Source organism: Nycticebus coucang, chromosome 4, assembly GCF_027406575.1.
Source record: "Nycticebus coucang isolate mNycCou1 chromosome 4, mNycCou1.pri, whole genome shotgun sequence".
In the NCBI taxonomy this organism is placed as follows: Eukaryota; Metazoa; Chordata; class Mammalia; order Primates; family Lorisidae; genus Nycticebus; species Nycticebus coucang.
The window spans coordinates 91,465,946-91,492,363 of NC_069783.1; the positions used below are offsets into that span (position 1 = coordinate 91,465,946).

General features: G+C 51.2%; 2 protein-coding genes across 3 annotated transcripts in view; one reads left to right on the forward strand and one right to left on the reverse strand.

Annotated features, from left to right (window-relative positions):
* The first annotated feature begins 860 nt into the window (after nucleotides 1-860).
* Nucleotides 861-24,943, forward strand: ARID5A (AT-rich interaction domain 5A). 2 transcript variants are annotated; one of them, XM_053587380.1, is made up of 7 exons: nucleotides 861-985; nucleotides 16,734-16,849; nucleotides 18,334-18,454; nucleotides 18,758-18,810; nucleotides 19,199-19,296; nucleotides 19,526-19,691; nucleotides 20,052-24,943. In XM_053587380.1, the coding sequence occupies exons 1-7, from the start codon at nucleotides 982-984 to the stop codon at nucleotides 21,282-21,284; spliced, it is 1,791 nt and encodes a 596-aa protein (XP_053443355.1). In that variant the 5' UTR covers nucleotides 861-981; the 3' UTR covers nucleotides 21,285-24,943. The 2 variants fall into 2 exon arrangements, with proteins under 2 accessions (XP_053443355.1, XP_053443356.1); XM_053587381.1 differs by lacking the exons at nucleotides 861-985; nucleotides 16,734-16,849; nucleotides 18,334-18,454 and having other exon boundaries at nucleotides 18,795-18,810; nucleotides 19,590-19,691.
* KANSL3 (KAT8 regulatory NSL complex subunit 3) overlaps nucleotides 12,780-26,418 on the reverse strand; it is a 100,030-nt gene continuing 86,391 nt past the window's right edge. The window contains exons 23-24 of the mRNA XM_053587367.1: nucleotides 22,964-23,021; nucleotides 12,780-14,595 (exon numbers count right to left, since the gene is read on the reverse strand). Of these exons, the coding sequence (XP_053443342.1) occupies nucleotides 14,291-14,595; nucleotides 22,964-23,021 (363 nt within the window). The 3' untranslated portion in view covers nucleotides 12,780-14,290. The remainder of the gene's footprint in view (nucleotides 14,596-22,963; nucleotides 23,022-26,418) is intronic.

The window sequence follows — 26,418 nt, forward strand, 5'->3', positions numbered from 1 at the left end:
TGCCTGCAGTCCCAGCTACATAGGAGGCTGAGGTGGGAGAATCACTTAAAGTCCTGGTCTCTGAGATAGCAGTGAGCTAAGTTATGATGATGCTACTGCACTCTAGCCCAGGTGACAGAACAAAGCCCTGTGTGGAAAAAAAAAAAAATCAACAAAACTTTCTGTATACCTACTATGGGCTAGGAGCACGGTTTAAGTCCCAGCTAGGCACTCCCGAAGACTAATTCCCTAAGCCTTAGTTTCCCCCTCTATGGCCTGCACATGGAAGAGCAGGCCCAAAGTCTAAATCACTGCTATGGCTGGCTCTGGACCTCCTCTTGCTTCCATTCACCCAAAACCTCACCTCAACTCTCTCAGCTGGGGGTGCTTAGCTTGTAGGTGCCAGTCTCTGCCTGCACGGATGGGCATGCCTGGGACACCAGGCATTTCTGAAACCCTACAGAGCCTAGGCAAGGAGTTTTCTAGTTTGGTTCTTGTTCAGCTAACACTCTCTCCTATACTGGGTTGGGTAGGAGTTGGGAAATGCTCAGAGGGCCACTTTTAAGTCAAAGTCAGAAGCATTTTGTTCACCGCATCCAGTTCTCAGTGCCCTGCTGAGAGCAAGTAGGATTTTTTCAAGGCTCTAGTTCTGTGTCTACGGTAACCAAGGCACAAAGCAACAATGGGTGTCCTGCCTCAGGCCCTCTACGTGAGGAACCCTTTCCAAATGTCCGGTCTTTAATCCGGGGCAGGAGGGGTGCACTACAACTTCCAGAGATCCCCGGGCTCAGGGGGCGGTTCCTGTCCCCTTGCGAAGACCTGGGCCCACCAATGAGAGCCTAGGGAGGAGCGGAGCGGGGCGGGGCGGTTCCCGGGCGGGGCGGAGCTGCGGGGAGGCAGCCGGCGAGCGCCGCTGCCAGCCAGTAGCGCCGGGAGTGCTGGGTCCGGAGAGCCGCGCGGGCGGAGGGTCCCAGGGCGGGCGCCGCGGGACCTCGCCGGGCCATGGGTAAGCGGCGCTGCGGCCCGGCCCGGGACGAGGGTCGACGGCCCTGCTGGGAGGGCGCAAGTATCGGCGCCGGGTCTCGGCCAGCCCTCTTGTCCGTCGGTGCGGTTTTGGGGGTCAGAGAGGGTCCTGGGGTGGGCTCCGGGGCGAGGGCACCGGGGAGTGAGCCCTGCCCGGGGCGCCAGCTCCCCTCACCCGGGCGGGAGGGGTAAGGCTGGATGTCTGCACGCGCTCTTCGAAAAAAGGAAAGATAAAAAGTTTTAGCGGTCAGGGGCTTCCCAGGCGTTTATCTCGAAACTCTTTTCGCCGTCTCTTGCCTGAAATTTACCAAGCCCTGTACGGTTCTGTCATCCCACTTCCTGCTGCGGTTTCAATCTCGAGCTGGTCTCAGCTAATTTGTTGTGACAGCTGTCAGCAGCATTTTCTCTGTCTCCCAGCCCCCTCCCCGGCCCCCGTGACATCCCCGTGGGTTCTCAGAAGCCGCCGGCGCCGTCGAGAAGAGGCGCCGGGTCGGGTGGGCGCGCGCGGGGCGCTTTCCACTGCGGCCGCCGTTTCCTGAAAGGGACCGCGCGGGTTTTGAAGAACTTGCTTAAGGCGCTTTGAAGAATCAACTGTTCCTCTTTCGGCCGAGGGATATACCGATCTTTTGGCGGTTACCAGCTTCTCGCCCCTGTCCCTTCTTCTCTTTTCTTTTCCCTCTTCTTCTCTGGTCTTTCCCTGCCTGTCTCCTGTCCACCCACCCCAGCCCCTGGCTTCTCTCTTTACTCTCTTTTGTCTGTCCTCTTCTTTTCCCTCGGGTTTCCAGAAGGGACAGGGTGGCGGGCGGGGAGCGGAGCGGGAAGATAGAGCAGGAGCGCGAGCTGCCAGTGGTGTGCAGGGAGGTGTGCGGCTTCGCGTTCAGCAGGTTCTACCCGCGCCACCCGTGCGCCGCGTGTCGGTCCCTCCTCAGTGCCCAGGGGTCGCCACCAGGCTGGGGTCGCGCCACCCTCCCCTCCGCGCGGGCGTAGTGGGGCTTCCCGGGCGCAGGATCGAGGCGGGCCCCAAACTTGACTCTGGCCCAGCCCAGCGTGCCTTTGTTTGGGGAGTCTTGGGCTGGTCGGGAGGGGTCTGCGGGGCCTAGGAGAACATAACAGGTGCTTCTTGCCCCCACCAGATCCTAGCTGTTGGTAACTGACTGACGCAGTGTCTGGGTCTCTGTGCCTAATGCGGAGGAGGAGGGTTAGGAGATGGCAGCTAAAGGGTCCAACCACCAGGGTTCAGAGTCTATCCTGGGTCCCGGGACCCACCTGGGGCCTAGAACTTGGCATGGCAGCATAGAAAGGGCCTCAGAAAATCTGTCTCAACATTTGGGTGACATCTTAGACAAGTCTTTCAATATCTTTGAGTCTTGTTTCTCCAGAGATGGAATGGGAACCTAGGAAACAATCAGAGGGAGCTATTCTGTTACTATCAAACATTAGCCAGAGTTGGGGTGGGGAGTTCAGTCCCATCCTAGAATAGGATCTTTTAAGGCATCCATCCCAGAACTGGGTAAACAGAGACAGGGAGCTCCAGGAGGGCTTGGGAGTTGGGCCTCTCACAGTCGGTGACCCCTCCAACCCCCATCTCTTTCTGTAACTTCTGAAGGCTCTTATCTTGGCCCCCATTACTTCAAGACTGTCCCCTTAACTACCTCCCCTAGCTAATGTACTGAGGCTGGGCTTTGGTGTGAGCTGTACCCTGCACCCCGGTTTAGAGGGGATCCCATGTGCAGCTCCTCTGTCCTCACTGCTGGCTGCAGCACAGCCCTTGGCAGGTCCCTCCTCCCCAAACAACCCACTGGAGCAAGCCCCACGCAGAGACTCCACCAGGCAGCCAGCTCTGGGCCACAGAGTGGACTGGCTGCTTCAAAGGCCTTCTTTGTTTCTGCTCCAGCTCAAGCTTGGAGAAACTTAAGCCAACAACCTCAGGCGAGGGGGTGGGGCAATGTCTGCTGGTTGTTATTGAGGCTGCTGTTACCATTATTGTGGTAATTGACGCAGTGTTCCCAGTCAGTGACTTTTCATGAAAGGAAGTGTCACTTCCTTCCCATCACAGGAGGGTGAGTAGGGCGGGCAAGAGAAAGGGGTGGGGGGCAGGCCCATAAACTCAAGGCTCTGTGGCCTTGGACTAGTCACAGCCCCTCTCTGAGCATTAGTGGCATATAAGATCAAGTGTGTTTATCCTGCTTCTATGAGGCTGATGTTTCTAGAGTACCTGTGTTGGGGGTGGGGTGAGTGAGGTACCCTGGGGGGGGTGAGCAAGACAGGCAGGCTTCGGATCTTACCAAGCTCAGTTGTGGTTTGTCAGGGAAGCCTCATTTCTGACTTTCTTTTACTTAGAACATTGGGCCCACCGAGTCTAGCACACCCATTTGATAAATGAGGAACTGGTGGTACAGAAGCAATAACTGACTTGGTAAAAGATGCACCTGTGTGGTGCCCAAAAAACCCTGCCCCATCTCGCCTCTTGCCCCACTCTCATCTGATGTCAACCCGTTGTCTAGCAAGGCAGGAGGCAGAATTCACAGGGGCCTGGTGACACCCCCTATGCAAGCCTGGATGAGACCTCTTGAGTTTGCCTTCAGTGATTCCACTCCACTGGGCTCTCCACACACAGTACCTTCACCTTCCTCCCTTTGGAGTCCTCCCCACTTCCCTTGGTAGGCTGAACTCTAGCTAGAAGCTGGCCCCTATTTGCTCAGATGAGGTGGCAGTTTCTTAAAGGAATCTCAATATGTATCAACAGTTTTGACACCTCCTTATAGCTATAACTATGGAGTTACGATATCTTTCCTCAAGATTATGGATGTAATACTCCTTATTCAAAGATGATAGGCCCTTTGAGGACCCCTGAAGTTGATTCACTGGTGAGGCTCTGCCCGCCCCCCAGCTACACCTCTCTGAGGGGTGACAGGCCCCTTCACATCCCAGGGCATGGTTACCTTAGCAGTCAATGCAGACCAGCTTGTGTTAGCAGAGCAACTGTGGTAATAAAGCTGGGAGCCTCAGATTCACTAAGGAAAAGCAGGCAAGTTTGTACCCTTTGAGCACAGATAAGGAACTTGGGTGTCCCTGTTCCCATTTGGGGGAAAAAAACCCAAACCTGTAAGCTGGGTACAGTAGTGTGACCTAGAGTTCTGTCCACAAGGAGGTTGAGGTGGGTGGAGCAATTGAGCCCAGAGTCAAGCCTGGGTAACATAGCAAGAACCCTTCTTAAAACAAAACAAAACAAAAAACCTCTAGATCTCAGGGTTTGGGAGTAGTCAGTCTGCTATGGTTCTGAATCCTATCTCTGTCACTGATAAGCTGTGTGACCTCAGGCAAGTCACTGAACCTCTCTGAGCCTCAGGTATTATATCTGTTAAAAGGGGAAATAATACCCACTAGGTGGTTAGGAAGATTGAATAAGACAGTGTACATGATGCCTAGTCCAAGGCCAGCCAAAGGACTGATTTGAGTGGTGAAATGAATAGTATAGAAAGGGAAGTAGGGGGCAGCGCCTGTGGCTCAGTGAGTAGGGCGCCGGCCCCATATGCCGAGGGTGGCAGGTTCAAACCCCGCCCCGGCCAAACTGCAACAAAAAAATAGCCGGGCGTTGTGGTGGGCGCCTGTAGTCCCAGCTACTCGGGAGGCTGAGGCAAGAGAATCGCATAAGCCCAAGAGTTGGAGGTTGCTGTGAGCCGTGTGACGCCACGGCACTCTACTGGAGGGCAGTAAAGTGAGACTCTGTCTCTACAAAAAAAAAAAAAAGAAAAAAAAAGAAAGGGAAGTAGGGAATGACTTGAGAACAAGTAGACCTGCTGGAGCATCCTCTGTCACAGTGGTCCCCAACCTGGAGCAACCAAGGTCCCCTTGGTGTCAGGGACCTATTTCATGGTAGACAATTTTTCCATGGAGGGAAAAATTGGGAGGTAGAGGGGATGGTTTTGGAATGATTCAAGAGCATCACATTTATTGTACATTTTATTTCTATTATTATTACATTGTAATGTATAATGAAGTAACCTACAACTCACTGTAATGCAGAATCAGTGGAAGCCCTGAGCTAATTTACAGTTGGGTTCAGGAGGGTTCATGATCCTGTGAGAATCTAATGCCACCACTGACCTGACAGGAGGCGGAGCTCAGGCAGTGTTAGAGAGTGTTGGGGAATAGACGTAAATACAGATGAAGCTTCACTCACCCACCACTCCCCTCCTGTTGTCCGGCTCAGTTCCTAACTGGTACTGGTCCTTGGTGGGTGGGGGGACCGCAGTTGGAGACCACAGCTCTATTGGAATGCGGGACTGAAAGTAACCTCTTCACTGCTGTAGTTTTAGGATCTAGGAGTTGAGTTTGACTCAGACACATGCATGGAGTTGAAAAGAAATAAGATTCATACACAGGAAGGGCCTTGGGCAAGCTTCTGACCCAGCTCCTTGCCACACCCATTGGTACCTCTGGTCACTAGGGCCCAGGCTCATTTTCTCATATAGCCACCTGCCCTCTCTCAGTCTTCTCAGCAGTGAAATGAGGAAATCAGAGAGGGCTTGTGCAGTCTTAGCATTGTCAGTACTTTATTATCTAGCTGCACAAAACTTGAAACACAAACTAGGAAATAATGGCAACAGGAAAGGCACAAGAGCTTTAAGAAGGAACTTCTGAAGACTGCATGAGGGACTTCTGAGTCATTGGAGACACATGGTCCTGAAAAAAGACACAATGCTGTAAAGGTATTCTTTTTCTCCAAGTAGTTTCTAGATTTAAATGCAGTCAAAACCCTAATGGTGGGTTGTTGTTTTTTATTTTTAAGTGAATGGCAATGACAAAGTTATCCTAAAATTCAGATGGAATATTTAAAAAACAAGGGTACTATTGGGTGGCTTACCCTCTGGATAGTAACTTGTTTTATAAAGCTACAAAAATTAAAACAGTGTGCATAGGTGCCAGCATTCCATAGTGGATGAAACAGACTAGAACAGTCCCAGATGTGTTCCTTGTAAGCACTGAGATTGTGGGGAAAGTAGCATTTCAAATCATTGGGGGATGGAGTCTCTCAGTCAATACTGGGACCCCCTAACCAATGGGGGGAAAGATGGTTAGGATCCCTATCTCATACCTTATACCAGAATAGATTGCAGATGTGTTAAAACAATGAAATAGTCATCACTATTATTATCATTATTATTTCCTGGATGGAAAAAACTCATGTCTGAAAGACATTCTTTTTGAGACAGAGTCTCACTTGTCACCTTTGGTAGAGTGCCATGGAGTCATAGCTCACAGCAACCTCAAACTCTTGGGCTTAAGCAATGTCTTGCCTCAGCCTCCTGAGTAGCTGGGACTACAGGCGCCCACCACAATGTCCAGCTAGTTTTTTCTTATAGTTGTCGTTGTTTGGCAGGCCCGGGCCGAGTTTGAACCCGCCAGTCCCCGTGTATGTGGCTGGCACCCTACATTCTTGGGGAGAGCAGTTTTCTTTTTATCATTGGATCCACCTCCCTGGTTACAAATAGGACCTCCAAGGAGTTGTGCAGGGAGGGATCAACACGCACAAGCTTGGAGCAAGAAAGGAACTTGGTGCTTCATGGCAGCAGCAGTCATGCAGAGCAGGTGGGCTTCCCCTGCCTGTGAGCTGGGAGACTGGGCCTTGGGCCTCATAAACCCCTTCCTGGCCCTGCAGCACCGGAAGAGGGGCCCAGCACTGCTATTCATTGGGAGGTCTGAGATCTGGGAGCTGGCAGGCAGGAAGATATGCCCAGTGTCTATGGCAACAGTTTTCAAACTTAACTTTTCATAGCAGAACTCTTTTTACAAGTGAAGATTTACTAGAACCCTGATCTGTAAATGGTCAGGGGAAGGGGAGAATTAGGGCACCAATGGCAGGACGGAAGGTACCCTGGAGAAAGAGGGAGAGGATTCTCCCCTCTCACTCAGCTAAGGCTACAGTTGGGGGAGCCCAGCTCAGAAGGCTCTGGCTGGGTAAGAATGGAGGCCAAGTTCATTTGAGGACTTGGCTGGACACAGATAAAGAGTGTTGCCCTTTGTGGCTTAAGGCAACAGCTCTATCCTGTTCCCATCTGGGGTTAAACAGCTTGGATTATTGACCTCCTTTCCAGGTAACCCAAGTGCCTAACTCCGGAAGATTTCCCCTGAGTGTAACCTAGGCAGAACTCACAAAGTCTAGAACCAAACAGAAGGGACTAGGGATCCTCTGGCCCCATGATTCTTTTTTTTTTTTTTTTTTGAGACAGCCTCAAGCTGTTGCCCTGCGTAGAGTGCTGTGACATCATAACTCACAGCAACCTCAAACTCCTGGGCTCAAGTGAGTCTCCTGTCTCCACCTCCCAAGTAGCTGGGACTACAGGCGCCTGCCACAATGCCCTGCTATTTTTTGGTTGCAGCCATCGTTGTTTGGCGGGCCCGGGCTAGATTCCAACCCGCCAGCTCAGGTGTATGTGGCTGGCGACTTAGCTGCTTGAGCCACTGGCGCCGAGCCTGACCCCATGATTCTTAACCTGGCTGCCCACTGGGCTTCCTTGGGGGGCTTTAACTCTGATGTCCCACGTGGGAACTTAAATCAGACTCTGGGTAGGGCCCAGCCATTAGTGTCTTAAAATAGTTCTCCAGGTGATGCTAATGGACACTGTTCCAACCACCTTGCTTTTCTGAAGCTCAGGGAGAAGGGATGTGCCTGGATCACACAGCAAGTTTTCAGGTCACACACAGATATTCAGAGGGTCCTTTGATGCTGAGGTCCTGATGAACGGGAGTTAAGGGAGAGAGGGTATGCAAGCAGAGTGCAGTGTGCAGGGAGAAAGGAGGTGAGCCAGTAGGAAGAGGGACCCCAGGGACCTGGAAGACTTTGGGAATTCACAGAGAATTAGCAAAGGACTGAATGGCCTTTCTCTCCCATTCACAGAAGGTCAGCCTGAGGCACTGAGTCACCCAAGGACTTGGTTGGAAAAGTATGTCTGATGGGTCAGTTGTTAGTAACTATTATTTCTGGAGATCGGCCATGTGAGACAAGCCTTAGGACTGGTGTCTTTTCTGGCTTATTTGGACTCTTCATCAAGGTTTTGCAAATGTGGATAGTAACCCTAGCAGCCTGCTGGTCAGACAGACTTTGTTTTGAATCCTGGTTGCCCAGCGAGGCAAGCAACTTAATTTTTCTGGCTTCAATTTCCCTCTTTTGAAAAGGGGTCTCTTGTGGGACTAAATGTGAGAACATACCAGGATATCACTTTCTTGCACTTTGCAGATAGTCCTTTTATACAAATGGAAGGTTTGTGGCAACAACATGTCACCAGTGCTCACCTCATGTCTGTGTCACGTTTTGGTAATTCTTGCAATAGTTCAAATTTTTTCATTGTTATTATATCTGTTGAGGAGATCTGTGATTAGTGAGTGATTTTTTTTTTTTTTTTTTTAGAGACAGAGTCTTACTTTGTCGCCCTCAGTAGAGTGCCTTGGCATCACAGCTCACAGCAACCTCCAGCTCTTGGGTTTAGGGGATTCTCTTGCCTCAGCCTCCCGAGTAATTGGGGCTACAGGTGCCCACCACAACACCCAGCTATTGTTTTGTTGCACTTTGGCCAGGGCTGCGTTTGAACCCGCCACCTTCGGTATATGGGGCCAGCGCCCTACTCACTGAGCCATAGGCACTGACCCCTTTTTTTTTTTTTTTTTTGAGACAGAGTCTTACTATATCGCCCACGGTAGAGTGCTGTGGCATCACAACTCACAGCAACCTCAAACTCCTGGGTTCAAGTAATTCTCTTGCCTCAGCCTCCCAAGTAGCTAGGACTACAGGCACCTGCCAGAATGCCCTGCTATTTTTTTGTTCCAATTGTCATTGTTGTTTAGCAGGCCCGGGCCAGGTTTGAACCCACCACCCTCAGTGCATATGGCCAACGCTGTAACCAGTGCTACGGGCACCAAGCCTAGTGAGTGATCTTTGATGTTATACTATTGTAATTGTTTTGGGGCACCATGGACCACAACCAAATAAGACAGCATACTTGATCCATGTTGTGTGTGTTCTGACTCCTACACCAACCGGCCATCCCCCAGTCTCTCCCTCTCTTCTCTGGCCTTTCTATTCCTTGACACACAACAATATTGTAATGAGGCCAATTAATAACCCTACAATGGGGTGGCACCTGTGGCTCAGTGAGTAGGGCGCCGGCCCCATATACCCATATACCGAGCGTGGCAGGTTCAAACCCGGCCCTGGCCAAATTGCAACAAAAAAATAGCTGGGCGTTGTGGCGGGCACCTGTAGTCCCAGCTACTTGGGAGGTGGAGGCAAGAGAATCGCCTAAGCCCAAGAGCTTGAGGTTACTATACGCTGTGACGCCATGGGACCCTACCTAGGGCAACAGGGTGAAACTCTGTCTAAAAAACAACAAAACCCTACAATGGCCTCTAAATGTTCAAGTGAAAGGTAGAGTTGCACATCTCTCACTTTATATCAAAAACTTAAAATGATAAAACTTAGTGGAAGGAATGTTGAAAGCTGAGATAGGCTGAAAGCTAGGTCTCCTGCAGCCAGTTTGCCAAGTTGTGAATGCAAAAGAAAGTGCTTGAAAGAAATTTTAAAAAGTACTACTTTAGTTAACACATGAATGAAAAGAAAGTGCTATGAAGAAAGTTTTAGTGGTCTAGATAGAAGGATCAAACCAGCCACAACATTCCCTTAAGCCAAAACCTAATCCGAAGCTAAGTGCTAACTCTGTTCAGCTCTACGAAGGCTGAGAGAGGTGAGGAAGCTGCAGAAGAAAAATTGGAAGCTAGCAGAGATTGGTTATGAGATTTAAGGAAAGAAGCTGTTTCTGTAACGTAAAAGTACAAGGTGAAGGCCAGGAGTGGTGGCTCACACCTGTAAACCTAGCACTCTGCAAGGCCACAGCAGGAGAATCATTTGAGATCAGGAGTTCAAGATCAGCCTGAGCCAGAGCAAGACCCCATCTCTACTAAAAACACAATAAATTAGCTAGTTGTGGTAATGTGCTCCTGTGGTCCCAGCTACTCAGGAGGCTGAGGCAGGAGGATCGTTGGGAGTTTGAGATTGCTGTGAGCTATGATGACACTACTACACTCTACTCAGGGCCACAGAGACAGAAATGGTCTCAAATACAAACTGGGAGTGGTGGCTCGTGCCTGTAATCCCAGCACTCTGGGAGGCCAAGGCAGGTGGATCCTTTGAGCTCAGGAGTTCAAGACGCATCTGAGCAAGAATGAGACCCTATCTCTACCAAAAAAAACTAGCTGAGCATCATGGCAGGTACCTATAGTCCTAACTACTTGAGAGGCTGAGGCAGGAGGATTGCTTGACCCAAAAGTTTGAGATTGCTATCAGCTATGATGCATGGCAGTGCACCCAGGGTGACAGAGTAAGACTCTGTCTCAAAACAGACAGACAAGGCAAAGCAGCAAGTGCTGGATGTAGAAGCTGCAGGAAGTTATCCAGGAGATTTAGCAAAGATCAGTAGATCAGTGATGAATGTGGCTACACTAAACAATGTATTTTCAGTGTAGAAAAAACAGCTTTATGTTGGAAGAAGATTCTATCTAGGACTTTCATAACTAGGTAACTGGAGAGAAGTCAGTGTGATCTTTGATGTTATACTATTGTAATTGTTTTGGGGCACCATGGACCACAACCAAATAAGACAGCATACTTGGGGCGGCGCCTGTGGCTCAGCGGGTAGGGCGCCGGTCCCATATGCGGAGGTGGCGGGTTCAAACCCAGCCCTGGCCAAAAAAAAAAAGACAGCATACTTGATCCATGTTGTGTGTGTTCTGACTCCTACACCAACCGGCCATCCCCCAGTCTGACTCTCTTGTTAGGGGTATGCAGCTGGTGACTTTAAGTTGAAGCTAGTGCTCATTTACCATTTCAAAAATCCCAGATCCCTAAAGAATTATGCTAATTCTATTCTGTCTGTGCTCTACAAATGGAAAAACAAAGCCTGGATGACAGCAACTCTGTTTGCAGCATGGTTTACTATTTTAAGTTCACTCTTAAAATCTACTGATCAGAAAAAAAAACAAACCTTTCAAAATATTACTTCTCATTAACAGTGCATCTACATGGTCACCAAAGAGCTCTGCAAAACATCTGTTTTGCAGCCCATGGATCAAGGAGTAAATTTTCTTTCAAGCCTTATAGTTATTATTATTATTATTTTTTTTTTGTAGAGATAGAGTCTCACTTTATCGCCCTCAGTAGAGTGCTGTGGCGTCACACAGCTCACAGCAACCTCCAACTCCTGGGCCCAGGCGATTCTCTTGCCTCAGCCTCCCGAACAGCCGGGACTACAGGCGCCTGCCACAATGCCCGGCTATTTTTTTGTTGCAGTTTGGCCAGAGCCAGGTTTGAACTCACCACCCTTGGTATATGGGGTCGGCGCTCTACTCACTGAGCCACAGGTGCTACCCGTTTTTTTTTTTTGACAAAGCTTCAAGCTGTCACCTGGGTAGTGCCTTGTGTCACCTCAAGGGATTCTCCTGCCTCAGCCTCCCAAGTAGCTGGGATTATAGGTGCCCACCACAACGCCTGGCTATGTTTTGGTTGTAGTTGTCATTGTTGTTTGGCGGGCCAAGGCTGGATTTGAACCTGCCAGCTCTGGTGTATGTGGCTGGCGCCCTAGCTTCTTGAGCTGCAGGAGCCAAGCCTCGAGCCTTATTATTTAAGAAATACATTTTCTCTCAGCTGCTCGGGAGGCTGAGGCAAGAGAATCACATAAGCCCAAGAGCTGGAGGTTGCTGTGAGCCGTGTGACGCCATGGCACTCTACCAAGGGCAGTAAAGTGAGACTCTGTCGCTACAAAAAAAAAAAAAAAAAATAGAAATACATTTTCTAAGGCTGTAGCTGCCATAGATAGTGATTCCTCTGATGGATCTGGGCAAAGTCAGTTGAAAACCTCCTGGAAAGAATTTATCATTCTAGATGCCATTAAGAACATCATCATTTGTAGGAAGAGATCAAAATATCAATATTAATGGGAATTTGGGAAAAGTTGATTCTAATCCACATATGTGATTTTGAGGGGTTCAAGACTTCTGTGGAGGAAGGTGCTGCAAATGAGGAGAAAACAGCAAGAGAACTAGAATTAGAATTGGATCCTGGAAATGAGAATGAATTGCTGTGATGTTATGATAAAACATGAAAGGAGGAGGAGTTGCTTCATGTGAATGAGCAAAGAAAGTGGTTTCTGGGCGGCACCTGTGGCTCAGTCGGTAAGGCGCCGGCCCCATATACTGAGGGTGACGGGTTCAAACCCAGCCCCGGCCAAACTGCAACCAAAAAGAAAATAGCCGGGTGTTGTGGTGGGCGCCTGTAGTCCCAGCTACTCGGGAGGCTGAGGCAGGAGAATCGCCTAAGCCCAGGAGTTGGAGGTTGCTGTGAGCTGTGTGAGGCCACGGCACTCTACCGAGGGCCATAAAGTGAGACTCTGTCTCTACAAAAAAAAAAAAAAAAAAGTGGTTTCTTGAGATGGAATCTACTCCTGGTGAAGATGCTGTGAGCATTGTTGAAATGACAACAAAGGACTAAGAATATTACATAAACTTAGCTGATAAAGCAGTGGCAAAGTTTGAGAGGATTAGCTCCAATTTTGGAAGAAGTTCTCCTCTGGGTAAAAGGCTATCAAACAGCATCCCTTGCTTTAGGGAAGTTTTTCGTGAAAGGAAGAGTTAATCGATATGGCAAACTTCATTTTTTATTTTTATTTTGGCAAACTTCCTTTTTGTCTTTTTTTTTTTTTAAGAAATTGCCACAGCCACCCCAACATTCAGCAACCCCCTACCTTAATCATTCAGCACCCATCAACACGGACACAAGACCCTCTGTCAACAAAAAGATTACACCTTGAAGGCTCAGATGATCATTAGCATTTTTCAGCAATAAAGTATTTTTATTTTTTTTTTGTGTGTGTTTCAAGTATTTATTGATTGCCCTCCTATTCCATTTATAAACTGATTAGCAGATTCCTTGCTTCTTCTTTTCTGACACATATAATATATGTGCATTCATTTTGGAAAAACAGACAATCAAGAAAAAATAAAGAGTACCAATAACTATACTACATATAAATAACACATTCTGATTTTAATCTATATTTATTGCACATGTATTATATTTTATATAGTGTAAATATGCATGCTTTTAAATGAGATAATATATCTATAACTGATTTTTTAATTGCTTTATTAACATTGTGATAATATGTGATAAACACGTTTTCATGCAAGTTGATGAAACTCCCCTGTTGACAAAAGAACTTACAGACTGGGTCAAAATGATATCTCTAATCAGAAAATGGCAGAAGAACATCAAAAGGTTCACATTAAAGGTCTATCAGGAAAATGCAAGTTTTCAAAGCAGAGAGGGCTTATAATTATTAATCTCAAGATTCAAGGCATAAGGCAAAAGTCATCATGATGATCATGGTGAGGGGGGTCTCCTAGAAGAATGCGCAGACTGTCTCTCAACTGAAGCTCCTCATTTTCCTCCTCAGCTCTCTCATCTCCTCCATGAACCGTTCCATATCATCTGCATCTCCATCTATCAAATCAGTGTTATCAGCAAGCTCCTCATTTTCCTCCTTAGCTCTCTCATCTCCTCCATGAACTGTTCCATATCATCTGCATCTCCATCTATCAAATCAGTGTTATCAGAAAGCTCCTCATTTTCCTCCTTAGCTCTCTCATCTCCTCCATGAACTGTTCCATATCATCTGCATCTCCATCTTCAAATCAGTGTTATCAGCAAGCTCCTCATTTTCCTCCTTAGCTCTCTCATCTCCTCCATGAACCGTTCCATATCATCTGCATCTCCATCTATCAAATCAGTGTTATCAGCAAGCTCCTAATTTTCCTCCTTAGCTCTCTCATCTCCTCCATGAACCGTTCCATATCATCTGCATCTCCATCTATCAAATCAGTGTTATCAGCAAGCTCCTAATTTTCCTCCTTAGCTCTCTCATCTCCTCCATGAACCGTTCCATATCATCTGCATCTCCATCTATCAAATCAGTGTTATCAGCAAGCTCCTAATTTTCCTCCTTAGCTCTCTCATCTCCTCCATGAACCGTTCCATATCATCTGCATCTCCATCTATCAAATCAGTGTTATCAGCAAGCTCCTAATTTTCCTCCTTAGCTCTCTCATCTCCTCCATGAACCGTTCCATATCATCTGCATCTCCATCTATCAAATCAGTGTTATCAGCAAGCTCCTCATTTTCCTCCTCAGCTCTCTCATCTCCTCTATGAACTGTTCCATATCATCTGCATCTCCATCTATCAAATCAGTGTTATCAGCAAGCTCCTCATTTTCCTCCTTAGCTCTCTCATCTCCTCCATGAACCGTTCCATATCATCTGCATCTCCATCTATCAAATCAGTGTTATCAGCAAGCCTATTAGGCGCAGCCTCTCCAAAGTCCTGTGCTGGTGGAACCCAATCCCTTCTAACATTTCCTCCACGCTCCTGCCCTTCACCTTCTAAAGGACCAGCTGCTTCTTCATTCTTCACTGGGGCTGGCTCCTCAACTTTGTTTTCCTGAGGGACTTTTTCCATGTTGAGTTTTATTTTCCTGTTTCTTCTTCCTGCACGGATCAGAGGCAGTCTATCTCTCTTAGCCTTGAAATTTGCTGCACCAACGCACTTAAAAACCAGACTTGTAATCCAAACTTGTAGCTGCTCTAGTCTTTGCCCTCTGCCGTCCTCACCCTAGTCAGCAATAAAGAATTTTTAAATTAAGATATGTATGTTGGTTGGCGGCGCCTGTGGCTCAGTCGGTAAGGCGCTGGCCCCACATACCGAGGGTGGCGGGTTCAAACCCGGCCCCGGCTGAACTGCAACCAAAAAATAGCTGGGCATGGTGGCGGGCTCCTGTCGTCCCAGCTACTCGGGAGGCTGAGGCAAGAGAATCGCTTAAGCCCAGGAGTTGGAAGTTGCTGTGAGCTGTGTGATGCCATGGCACTCTACCCGAAGGGCATAATGTGACACTCTGTCTCTACAAAAAAAAAAAAGATATGTATGTTGGTTTTTTTTATGTTGTTTTTTTGGACATGGTGCGACTGCATACTTTATAAACCACAGTGTAAACATAACTTTTTTTTTTTTTTTTGAGACATTATTTCACTTTTCGCCTTTAGTAGAGTGCCATGGCATCATAGCTCATAGCAACCTGAGACTCTTGGGCTCAAGCAATCCTCTTGCCTGAGCCTCCCGAGTAGCTGGGACTACAGGTGCCTGCCACAACGCCTGGCTATTTTTAGAGGTGGGGTCTTACTTTTGCTCAGGCTGATCTCGAACCTGTGAGTGTGAGCCACCACACCCAGCCAAATATAACTTTTATATGCACTGAGAAACCAAAAAAATCTGTGAGATTAGTTTTATTGTGATACTCGCTTTATCACAGTAGTGTGGAGCTGAACCCACAATATATTCAAGGTACTTCTGTGTGTAAAAGAGCCAGGGACACAGAGCCAAGGGCCCACACCATGTGAGAGAGTAGTTGCGGGCTTCATAGCACTTATATGAACAACTACCAAAGGAGAGACCACTCTATTAGTGAAGATTCTAACCCCAGGTGCCTCTGGGTTCCATTGGCCTCCTGGGTCACATTGGTATGGGTTTATTTTTCCTGAGAAAAAAATTTTTTTTTTTTTTAATCTCAGATAAAGGGGAAGTCTCACAGGTTCCCAGCAGTAAGACTCTCCTGAGCCGGAGTGAACCAGGAGTATGGCACAGTCCATGCTAGAGTAACAAAAAGGGAAAAAAGAAAGGTCGTCAAAAGTTGTGGGTTCCTGGTGTGGATCAGCTGCCACATGGCCTGAGGCAGTTTCCAATGGTTGTGTTTTTTGCGGTGGCAGAGGTGTTGTCATCAGCACACGGTGGCCCTTAGTCAAACAGGGGCCATGGCTCCTGCCCCCCACGTAGGGCTATCATGAGCATCACGCATCCCAGCTTACTGGCACTTTCTCTGTGCGGGTGCCGGGAGGCCTCACAGAGCTTTCAGAGAGCCAGATGAGTGGCAGGCAGCTCCATCAGGGTGGCTGTGAAGAGCTGAGGTGATGAGAAAGGCAGGAGTTACACCTGGCTTGGGGCTGGCAAAGGCCACCCAGAGCAAGAGACTTGTCAGCTGAGACCTAAAGGGTCACCAGGACCCTTAGAGGTCAGTAGAGCCTGTGGCCTAATTGAGGGCAGTCACAATTCTGCAGGTGCTCAGGGAAAAGTCAGATGTGTCACAAATGGGCACTTCCTCTCTTCTTAGTTATTCTTGGAAGAAATTCTGTCCAGGTGCCGCCTATGGTGCTTTGGGGGCCCAGAGACAGGGGACCCTCAGCAGCTGCCCGGGTGAGAGTGAGCTGCTGTGAAACTCTGTGCCTGAACGTGGAGTGGGCTTGGAGACAGGGTTTCCCTAAGCACTGTGGCCCAGCCCTGGCTCCCTCTGACCGACTCCAGGGTGGTTTCCCTCAAAGATGTGGGGAAAGGGCCAGAGAAGAGGAGAGAAGAGAGAGAGGCAGGTGTGGAGCAGGCAGGGCTGGGTTGGAGGTGAGGTGAGGAGAGCCAGCAGGAGCAGCGTGTGCACGCACAGGGACAGCCCGTGTGCAGCCAGGTATACACCCCTTTCCCCTGGCCAATTCCAACTGAGGGTAGGGGACCTCTCCTTGGTCACCTGTCCTCCCTACCTGTATCTCATGAGCTCTCTCTCCCCCTTCCACCGCCCTCTTTGCAGCACCCCCTGTCAAAGGGAAAAGGAAACAATCAGAGGAGGGTGACCCCCTAGACCCACCTGAATCTCCTAAACCTGATGGTGAGCAGAGCAGGAGCCAGAGCCCCATCCAACTGGAGGTGAGTTTGGTGACTCCCTTGGGGGCACTTCCCTGCCACCTTCACTTGTGCTCAGACTCCAGGTAAACCTGGAGACTCACCAGGCCCTCAGAAGGGAGATGTGTCCCTCTAACCCCACCTTGGCAGGCAGTGGGGGAACTCACCCACCACCTGTGGCAGAGGGTTTCAGTCTTAATTTTTGTAGCAGGACCTGTTTTTCAGATGAAGATGACCTGACACCCCGATCCATTAAACAGACAAAAGCACCAATCTGTAATGTAAAACTGCATTACATCCATCCTTCCACATTTATAACACGGACATAGGAAGTCACTTGGTGAGCTCAACAAGGCTATTTTGATGAGCACAGAATCTGAAGGGGGGTTTGTAGATGGCATTTTAGTAGCACAGTCAGCCTCAGCTTCCACTCATTTTGGCCATTTGCTTTCGTGGCACAATCTGGAGAAAATATCCTGATTCATGTAGAAAAGTGAGTTGCAAATGGAATGGTCTACCTGGAACTCAGAGAAGAGGACTAGAAGGGCAGATTCACATGAGCAGTGGTGTGTGAGGGGTCTGCCCCAAACCAGCCATCTGCGTCTCCAGTGTGTTACAACTTCATAGATGACACATAAGTTTGTGTGTCATTTATTATCAAAGGTCTTTAATACATTAAAAATATTGAAATATTGTAGAAAATATTTACAACTAAAAAAAAAAAAAAAGAAGTAAAATCGGAACACATTCTGGCTGTTCTAGGCCCACGTAGTTTATGTGCTTCTGTGAGCTGTGTGCTCTCTGATCACGAGCCTACCTTGGGTCAGGATGTGGGCCCTGGACCCTCAGCCCCAACCCAGCCATAACCCACTGCCCTGACCCCCCTGTCAAATGAAGCTTCAGCAGGAATTGTCCCTCTGGAACTGGCAAACGAAAGTCCCAGGTACTTGACAGCACTGTGCCAGTAGACACCCAGAGCTTCTACTCTCTAGGTTCAGTATGGCAAGCCAGTGGGTCAGAGAGGGAGGCCACCACGGCAGAGGCATGGTGGACTCAGGCTTGGCAGAGTGGCCCCACAGAGCTAGATATCTTTGTTCCTTCATCTTTCATCACAGGGGCCCTGGGGACACAGAGCCTGCCTTGTGGTAGCTCACAGTGGTGCAGAGGAGCTAAGTAAGATACAAATGTAACAAAACTAAGAGCCAGATGAAGTGATCTCGGCCTGGAGAAGGCTGGGGATTGTACCTTTAGCCGCCTCTGGAGCTGCCAGGTCTCTGAGGAGGTCCTGGACTCCAGGCCCTGTACTGGGGCTGTCGGGCACCAAGAGCTGTTACTCGTGTCTGTCAGACCCAGAACAGTCACTCCAGCCCAGAGCAGTGGGCTGGGTGTTCTTGGAGAGCCTGAGGTTGGAGCAGGTACCTTTTTCCTCCCCACAGGCAGTGGTTTCTGCATGTCCCCAGCCACCCACTAACTGGGGCCCATCCCAATGCCTCCTGTTCTTTCCCCAGGACTCCCCCGAGGCAGGCGGGGAGCGGGAGGAGGAGCAGGCCTTCCTGGTCAGCCTCTACAAGTTCATGAAGGAGCGACACACACCCATCGAGAGGGTGCCCCATCTTGGCTTCAAACAGAGTGCGTTCCTGGGGTACAGGCAGGGAGGGGGGGCTTAGCAGGGGACCCTACCAAGGCAGGGTACCAGGCAGGTACCTCCACTCTGGGTAGCCCTGGAGGCTGCTAGCCTGCAAGGGTTGCAAACAGGATTCCCCCTTCCATGCTTGGGGCTGGGTGGAGCTGAATTTCCATCCCCACTGGCCACTGGGCCTCCTGTGCACTAGGCCCAGCCTGCCCATCCATGTCAATGGCCCTGCTTGGGTGTGTGCTGTCTGCTTGGCCACCAGAGGGACAGACTGACAGACCTGTTCCTCTTTCCTCCAGTTAACCTGTGGAAAATCTACAAGGCAGTAGAGAAGCTGGGAGCCTACGAGCTGGTAAGGAAGGCACCTCCCTGTAGGGTCAGTGGCAAGGGGCCACCCAGCTCAGCAATCCTTGTCAGACAGAAGGGAGAGCTCAATCCCCAATCCTGCCCTTGCCTGCTGGGGGAAGGAGAGGCCTGCCTTGCAGGTACTCTGCTGTTCAAGGCAGGTTTTCCTCCTCGCTTCCCCATCTATTCTTCCCACCCCGTGCTGAGAAAGCTGATTGGGCTAGCCTTCTACTGGCCTCCTGGCAGTCCCCTTGGACTTCCCGACTTGCCAGCTGCTGGAGAGGCAGCTGCAGAACCGCAGTCCTGGCCTGATCCCCAGAAGGGGACCCAGAACTGAGAAGACCCCGCAGCCAGGGGGCACCCACCCACTGAGCACTCACCTGGTGCCCTTGCAGGTGACAGGTCGCCGCCTCTGGAAGAACGTATATGATGAGCTAGGGGGCAGCCCCGGCAGCACCAGCGCAGCCACCTGCACACGCCGCCACTATGAGAGGTACAGTGGGGTGGCCACCACAGGACCCCGGGTATAGGACACCCAGGCCCTCCTCTGAGGGACTTTGGCTGAGCGTGCAAGTACAGAGGAAGAGGCGGGACCAGCAGGGCAGGCTGTGCTCTATCCCATCAGGGCCAGCGTTGTGTGCGGTCAGGAAGGGAGGGGGACCCAGGGAGCATAGACGTGGGGATGGCATGGCCTCCTGGCAACCTGCCTGACTCTTCCCCAGGCTGGTTCTCCCATATGTGCGGCACCTGAAGGGGGAGGATGACAAGCCCCTGCCTCCCTCCAAGCCCAGGAAACAATACAAGATGGCCAAGGAGCAGCGAGGGGATGACTTTGCCACCGCCACCGAAAGGCTGAAGAAGGTCAGGGAGGAGCAGCAGGTGGACCAGGTGAGCGCCCAGCCCTCTCGTGTGCACCTCTTGTAGCTCCCTCCACTGCCTTCACTGAGGCTGCTCAGAACACCCAGAATTTGCTCCCTGGGCAGGATCTAGAGGGGCTCCAGGTTCTCTGTAAATGGCTGTGAGAGTAGGGTCTGAGCTCCAACCTACAACCCATCTCCTAGGCCCCATATCCTGACCCCAGACAGTGTCCACACAGAGGACAAGGCACCTTTTGAAAATTTTGCACGTGGGTGCTACAAAGGCTAGCAGAGGTCCCTGGGCACTCCCAAGACCCTAGTGTCACCAGGTGCCCAGGTCAGGGTGCATGGCTCATGCCCTGTCCTGAGGCATGGCTTTTTCTCATTATAGATGATGTCAGGAAAGACCAAAACAGATGTCACAGAACCACCACCACTTTCCAGCCAGGAGCCCCCCAGGGACAGCACAGAACAGCTAGGCCCACCCTCTGGGCCCTCTCTTCCCTTTGTGGGTGCCAGTGGCTGCCCTGAGGCCTACAAGCGGCTCCTGTCCAGCTTCTGCAAAGGGACACATGGCATCATGTCACCATTGGCCAAAAAGAAGCTCCTGGCCCAAGTGAGCAAGGCAGAGGCCTTGCAGTGCCAGGAGGAGGGCTGTCGCCATGGGGAGGGCAGCCCCAACAAGGAGCCCCAGGCATCCGCAGCCATTCACCCCACAAAGAGTCCCCGGAGCCCAGGAGGGCTGGCTGAGAATTCCAGGTACCAGCTGACCCCTCAGGAGGGATTGCAGCCCCCCAGCGGCAGCCTCAGGGAGGAGGCTCAGATGGGCCCCTGCCCGGCAGCCCCCATCTTCACAGGCTGTTTCCATACCTGTCCCACCGAGGTCCTGAAGCCTGTCAGCCAGCACCCCCAGGACTTCTTCTCCAGGCTTAAAGATGGGGTGCTCTTGGGGCCTCCCAGCAAAAAGGAGGGGCTGTCAGTCAAAGAGCCCAAGCTGGTATGGGGCGGTGATGCCAACCGCCCCTCTGCATTCCACAGAGGCGGCTCCAGGAAGGGCAGCCTCTACCCCAAACCCAAAGCCTGCTGGGTATCCCCCATGGCCAAAGTTCCAGCTGAGAGCTCTGTTCCCCCACCCACCTTCCCCAGCAGCCCAGGCCTCAGCAATAAGCGCAGCCTGGAGGAAGACAGCTTTGCCCATGGTGGCAAAAAACTGCGTGCAGTGTCTCCCTTTCTTAAGGAAGTGGACGCCAAAGAGTGTGGGACCAAACCCGCAGGGCCTGGCCTGGCCGTCTCCTGCCTGCTGGGCCCTGCTCTGGGGCCTGCCCCCCCAGAAGCCTACAGGGGCACCATGCTGCGCTGTCCACTGAACTTTGCCAGCACCCCAGACCCCTTAAAAGGCCAGACCACGCTCCCCTTCAGCCCCCTGGTCATCCCGGCCTTCCCAGCCCACTTTCTGGCCACTACAGGCCCATCACCTATGGCCACTGGCCTGATGCACTTTCCCCCTGCATCCTTCAACAGTGCCCTCCGCCACAGACTTTGCCCAGCTTCGTCTGCCTGGCATGCACCACCAGTCACAACCTATGCAGCACCCCACTTCTTCCATCTCAACACCAAGCTGTAGGTCACAGCAGACAGCGTTGTGATGGGCTGCCCTGCAGAGGGTCTGCCATGGCCTAGAATGAGCAGGGACTCGGGTCAGGGCTAGATCACACGAACCAAGAGCCCTGGGTCATGCTGCTAGCCAGGCAGCCTGATGTAAGGAGGAAGACAATTGGAAAACAGTGTTGTCTCAAGGAGCTGCTTAGGAAAGAAGGTGCAGGATTGGCAGCTGGGAGCTGGCTGGCAGCTCAGGCATTCAAGTTACCCATGGAAAGTCCAATAAAAAGACACCAATGTGAATCTACCCACCTCCAACTTGTGCATCATGTGGACCTTTGAAAGGGCAGCTAAGACAGGACAAGCTTGTGGGTGGGGCTGCCAGTGGGGGAGTCAGGGAGATAGACCTGAAGGCCCCAGCCCCTGAAGAGTGGGCCCAAAGCAAGCCTTAGCCTTCTGCTCAGGCTCTGCTCCAGTCCTGTTCCTTCAACCTGCTTTCCTAATTAAGCTCTAGGCAGCTGCCTATTGCCTTGTTATGCAGATGGGAGTCTGAGGCTCAGAGAGGGTAGATGACTTTCCTAGATTGCCCCAGCAGGCTAGGAGCAGGGTAGGCCATAGACACAGTGTGACTCCAGTGTCCTCAGCTGAGCTACAGGACCCTGGGGCATCAGGACAAGCCCTGTGGCTGTTACTAGAGCTCCAGGGAGTTGAGAGTGTGACTAGGAAGCCCAAGTTGGTGGACTTGTGGGGCTGCGTGATCCTCTTGCCCAGCCAGGAAGGCCCACTGAATGGGAAGAGCTGGGGGTAAAGGGAATGAAAGGGCCAGTCTGGGCCTCAGCATCTGCATTATAAAACAGGTCAGGAAGTGTCCAGGAGGCCCACACACAAGCCCTGCAGTCTGATGCCCTCCTTCCTGCAGGCTCAGGTGGGGAGCAGGGGCCTGTCAGAGGTGTCCCTCCACAGGCAGCCTGTTCTCAGAGCAGCTTCACACCTGTCTCTGGGAAAGTGGGGCCACTGTTGGCCAAATGCCAGGGCTGCAGGTGTCCCTTGTGCCACTAGAACTCACCCTGCCCTCAGAGGCTATGGCTGCAGAGATGCTTGTGACCTCAGGCCATAGGAGGGACAATCTAGTGTGACCTCCTTAGTTAATGAGTGGGGAGATCAAGGCCAGGGGTGGGAGGGGTCTTGCTAGCCCAGGGCCACCATCCAGGATACAGCCTAGGTTGGGGAACATGCAACATGCCTGGCACCAGGGAGTAAGGTGTGAGGGCAGAAAGGCCACCTTATCCAGCCTCCTCCTCCAAGAACTGCCTGTGGAGGGGGCTGAGGCACAGGTGCTCTCCAAGTGAGGCCCCTGATGGGGTGGGCAGGGAGTAGTGGTCCCCGCTGATGTGAGCACTCTCAGCTCTGCAGGGGCATCTCCAATTTCCTGCTTCCATTCTGAGAGATTTCAAGATGCCAGCCTGAGAATCTGTGACTAGCCCTGAACTCCCAACCCCGCTCCCCCCCAACACACGCACACACATCTGCGTGGAGCTCACCTCTTCAAGCCTCCAGAGCCCCTGTGATTGATGAAGAATAAGGAAGGGACTGAGTTCTGCCCAGCCTGCTGACAAACACCCTGAGCACTGGGCTGTGGGTCATTTGACCTGATCTCCTGGACAGAGGGGAGGTGAGAGCTACCTGTTGTGAGCAGGATTTTACCTGAGGCAGGGAGGAGTTGCTGGGTCCCCTTCAGCTGCAAAGCAACATTGGTCTGGCCCTGGAACAAAGGTGGACAGGCGCCTGGCTCTAGGACTTGGGCGCAGAAGGCACAGCGCTGTGGTTGTGGCGCCCTCTGGAGGCCAGTCTGGAGAATGCACCTTCCCTGTAGCATGTCTCTGTCTTGGGCAGGGGCGCCACAGAAGATGTTGCCTGTAGGTCATGCTTCCTGGAAAACCTCTGGGGCTCTGGGCCTCGAAGCCCTGGTGTGCTAGCTTTACACAGTTCTCATTCACTCCTCACGATTCCCAGGAGAAGACACAGTGTGGTAGAGCCCAGCCAGTGCTGCTGTAAGCAAAGAGTGGGGATGGGGACCAAGGTTTTGGAGGTCTGCGGTGAAGGGAGAAGGGGAACAACTGAGCTCACTGAGTGGAGCAAGCCCAAGGAGGGGAAGTGACTTGGAAAGCAAGAGGCTGAACTTGAGGTCAGTGGCTCAGGAGTCAGCGATACCAGGCAGCCAGCTGGGTGCAGACTCAGCTGGATGCCCCTGAGTGGGAGTTCAACCAGGGGCTGGTGCAGCAGAGAGGCACAGCAATCTGATGTGGGTGCAGGAAGCCACAGAGGGCTGTGGAATCTAAGCCAGGGACGAGCTTAGGGACCAAGGGACTGCTGGGGAGATCAGAGGGCTGGCTGAAGTCATCACAGGTGTTGGGCATGTTCATAGGACTGAGTAGAGGAGGGGAGGCCAGGAGGTGAGGAGCCCAAGGATCACCACACATGAGGACAGCAATGGTATTGGGGAAGCAAGTAGGCCAGGGCCAGAGTGATGGGGAGTGGAAAAGAAAGGCGCAGGGTGGCAACAGGCTATGGCAGCAAGAAGAGCCTCACCTTCTTCCTTCAGAGCAGTGGAGAAATGACTACACTGGAGGGGACTGCATGGGTGTGGTCTGGGGAAGTGCCAGAGGGGCAGCCAGGAGCCCTGGCAGGTAAGTAAGAGATGTCCATGGCTTAGCAAAGACACAGACTCGAGATCAGAGGCTGCTAACAGTGGGCTGAGATGTTTAAATGTTTTTTTAAATATAGTTGCTGGTATTTAAAAATCAGACTTCATATAGAAAAACTGAATATTAGTTTGCTGTATAGAAAACAGAATTTCTTCTGGCGGTGCCCATAGCTCAGTGGCTAGAGCGCTGGCCACATACACTGAGGCTGGCAGGTTGGTACCTGGCCCGGGCCAGCTAAAACAACAATAACAACTGCAACAACAAAAAAGAGCTGGGCATTGTGGCAAGTGCTTATAGTCCCAGCTACTTGGGAGGCTGAGGCAAGAGAATTGCTTAAGCCCAAGAGTTTGAGGTTGCTGTGAGCTGTGACGCCACAGCACTCTACCCAGGGTGACAGCTTGAGACTCTCAAAAAAAAACAAAAAAACACCAGAATTTCTGACCACATGGGACCACTTTCTGGGCCCGAGCAATGGCTATTGCTCCTTGGACAGGGAGACCAGCGCTCCTCCCCAAGCCAGAGGGACCCTGCCCTCCACCGCCTGCCACTGCTTGGACTCTTCCAAGGCTCCTTCCCATCTTGGGGTTTTTTAGTGTGTCTGGGATTCCCATCACCTGTGGGCCTTGGCGCCCTGCCCTTGAGGGGACAATGGACAGAAAGGAAAGATCAAGAAGCTGGAAGCCAGAACACAAGCCCTTGAAGCCTGACTCCCCCACATGGTTTGTGTATCAGAGACTGTTCTTGGGCCTTTTACTTGAAAGCAACAGAAACAAACCCTGACTCTGGCAGGAGAGAGCCTGAGTAACTCACAGAGCTGCAGGAAGAGCTAATGCCCAGACTAGGGCACTGGGGTGACCACAGACCACCCCCTCTCTGGGGCACTGCTATTGATGAGCTGGCCTATGGGCATCTCTTCCCAACTCTGCATTCAATGGTGCCTGCTAGGAGCTTGAAGTAGGCCAAGCAGGGATATCTACACTCCTTCAGAAGTCAGCAAGTGATGGGCGGCACCTGTGGCTCAGTGAGTAGGGCGCCGGCCCCATATACCGAGGGTGGCGGGTTCAAACCCAGCCCCGGCCAAACTGCAACCAAAAAATAGCCGGGCGTTGTGGCGGGCGCCTGTAGTCCCAGCTGCTCGGGAAGCTGAGGCAAGAGAATCGCGTAAGCCCAAGACTTAGAGGTTGCTGTGAGCCGTGTGACACCACGGCACTCTACCAAGGGCGGTACAGTGAGACTCTGTCTCTACAAAAAAAAAAGAAGTCAGCAAGTGGGCTGGGTGCAGTGGCTCATATCTGTAATCCTAGCACTCTGGGAGGCCAAGGCGGGTGGATTGCTTGAGCTCACAGACTTGAGACCAGCCTGAGCAAGAGCGAGACTCTGTCTCTACTAAAAATTAAAAACACTGAGGCAAGAGGATTGCTTGAGCTCAGAGTTGAAGGTTGCTGTGAGCTATTATGATGCCATGGCACTCTACCCAGGGCAACAGCTTGAGATTGAGACTATCTCAAAAAAAAAAAAAAAAAGAACTCAGCAAGTGCTAGAAATCAGGGGTCCCCCCACCTCTAGCCAGTGGCTAATCACCTGGCCACATGCATCACCAACTGCTTTCTGTCCCAGGAGTCCAGCTCAAGGATACTTTCAGGAGAGAATCTGATCTAAGGCCTGTGCTTACCTATACATTCCCAAGGCCTGTTACACAGAGAACGTGTGTCTGCCAGGTGACCAAAACAGCAGCCACTACACTAGATGATGCCAGGTGCATATACTTCTCTGGGCTTCCATTTCCTCATCTGATATGAAGGTGAGTCACTTCTACCTCAAAAGTTACAGGCATTCAGTGAAAGTGCTGTGTAGACTGAAGTTCTGATGAATTCAAGTTACTGCCTCCTTCCCACCCACAGTTCTGCTCAGCCAGCCTCACCACCTGCCCTTTACCCTACTGCTCTTACAATCCCTGGCCTCCTAGCTGGCTTTTGACTCACAGTCATCCTAACTTCTGGATCCTGTATATGTCTAGGTCAACAATGGCAAGTCAGTTCCCCCCAGGTATCAATTCTGACCAACTGATCGTGGTTGTCCGCAGATTTGGGTTGATTCAGTGTGAAAGTGATGCAATTGATTAGTAATAATCTGCTAAGGCCAGAAGAGGGAAGTGAAGGCTTGACTGTCACAGTTACCAGCTCCGTCTGTATGCATAATGATCTGCCTGATGATGGTCTGTCTACTGTGGGGCTGATCTCATGGCCACATAGCAGCCACAACTCCTGTACAGAGCTGTCTGGCTGCCCTCCTGAATGAGCAAGGGCTGTGGAGGAGGAGGGCTTGGGCTGGAGAGTCAAATCTTAGAGGCTTGGGTTGCACATCACTTGCCCTAGAGCTACAGAGTTTGGTGCCTGAGAAGAAATCCAGGTAGGTTGCCCTCAAAAGGGAAAAGGACTCTCCACAGTGGCTGGT

Coding starts and splice junctions, on each gene's coding strand:
- ARID5A (XM_053587380.1), top strand. Junction 18,811..19,198: donor AGCTGGGAGCCTACGAGCTG/GTAAGGAAGGCA, acceptor GTGCCCTTGCAG/GTGACAGGTCGCCGCCTCTG. Junction 19,297..19,525: donor ACACGCCGCCACTATGAGAG/GTACAGTGGGGT, acceptor ACTCTTCCCCAG/GCTGGTTCTCCCATATGTGC.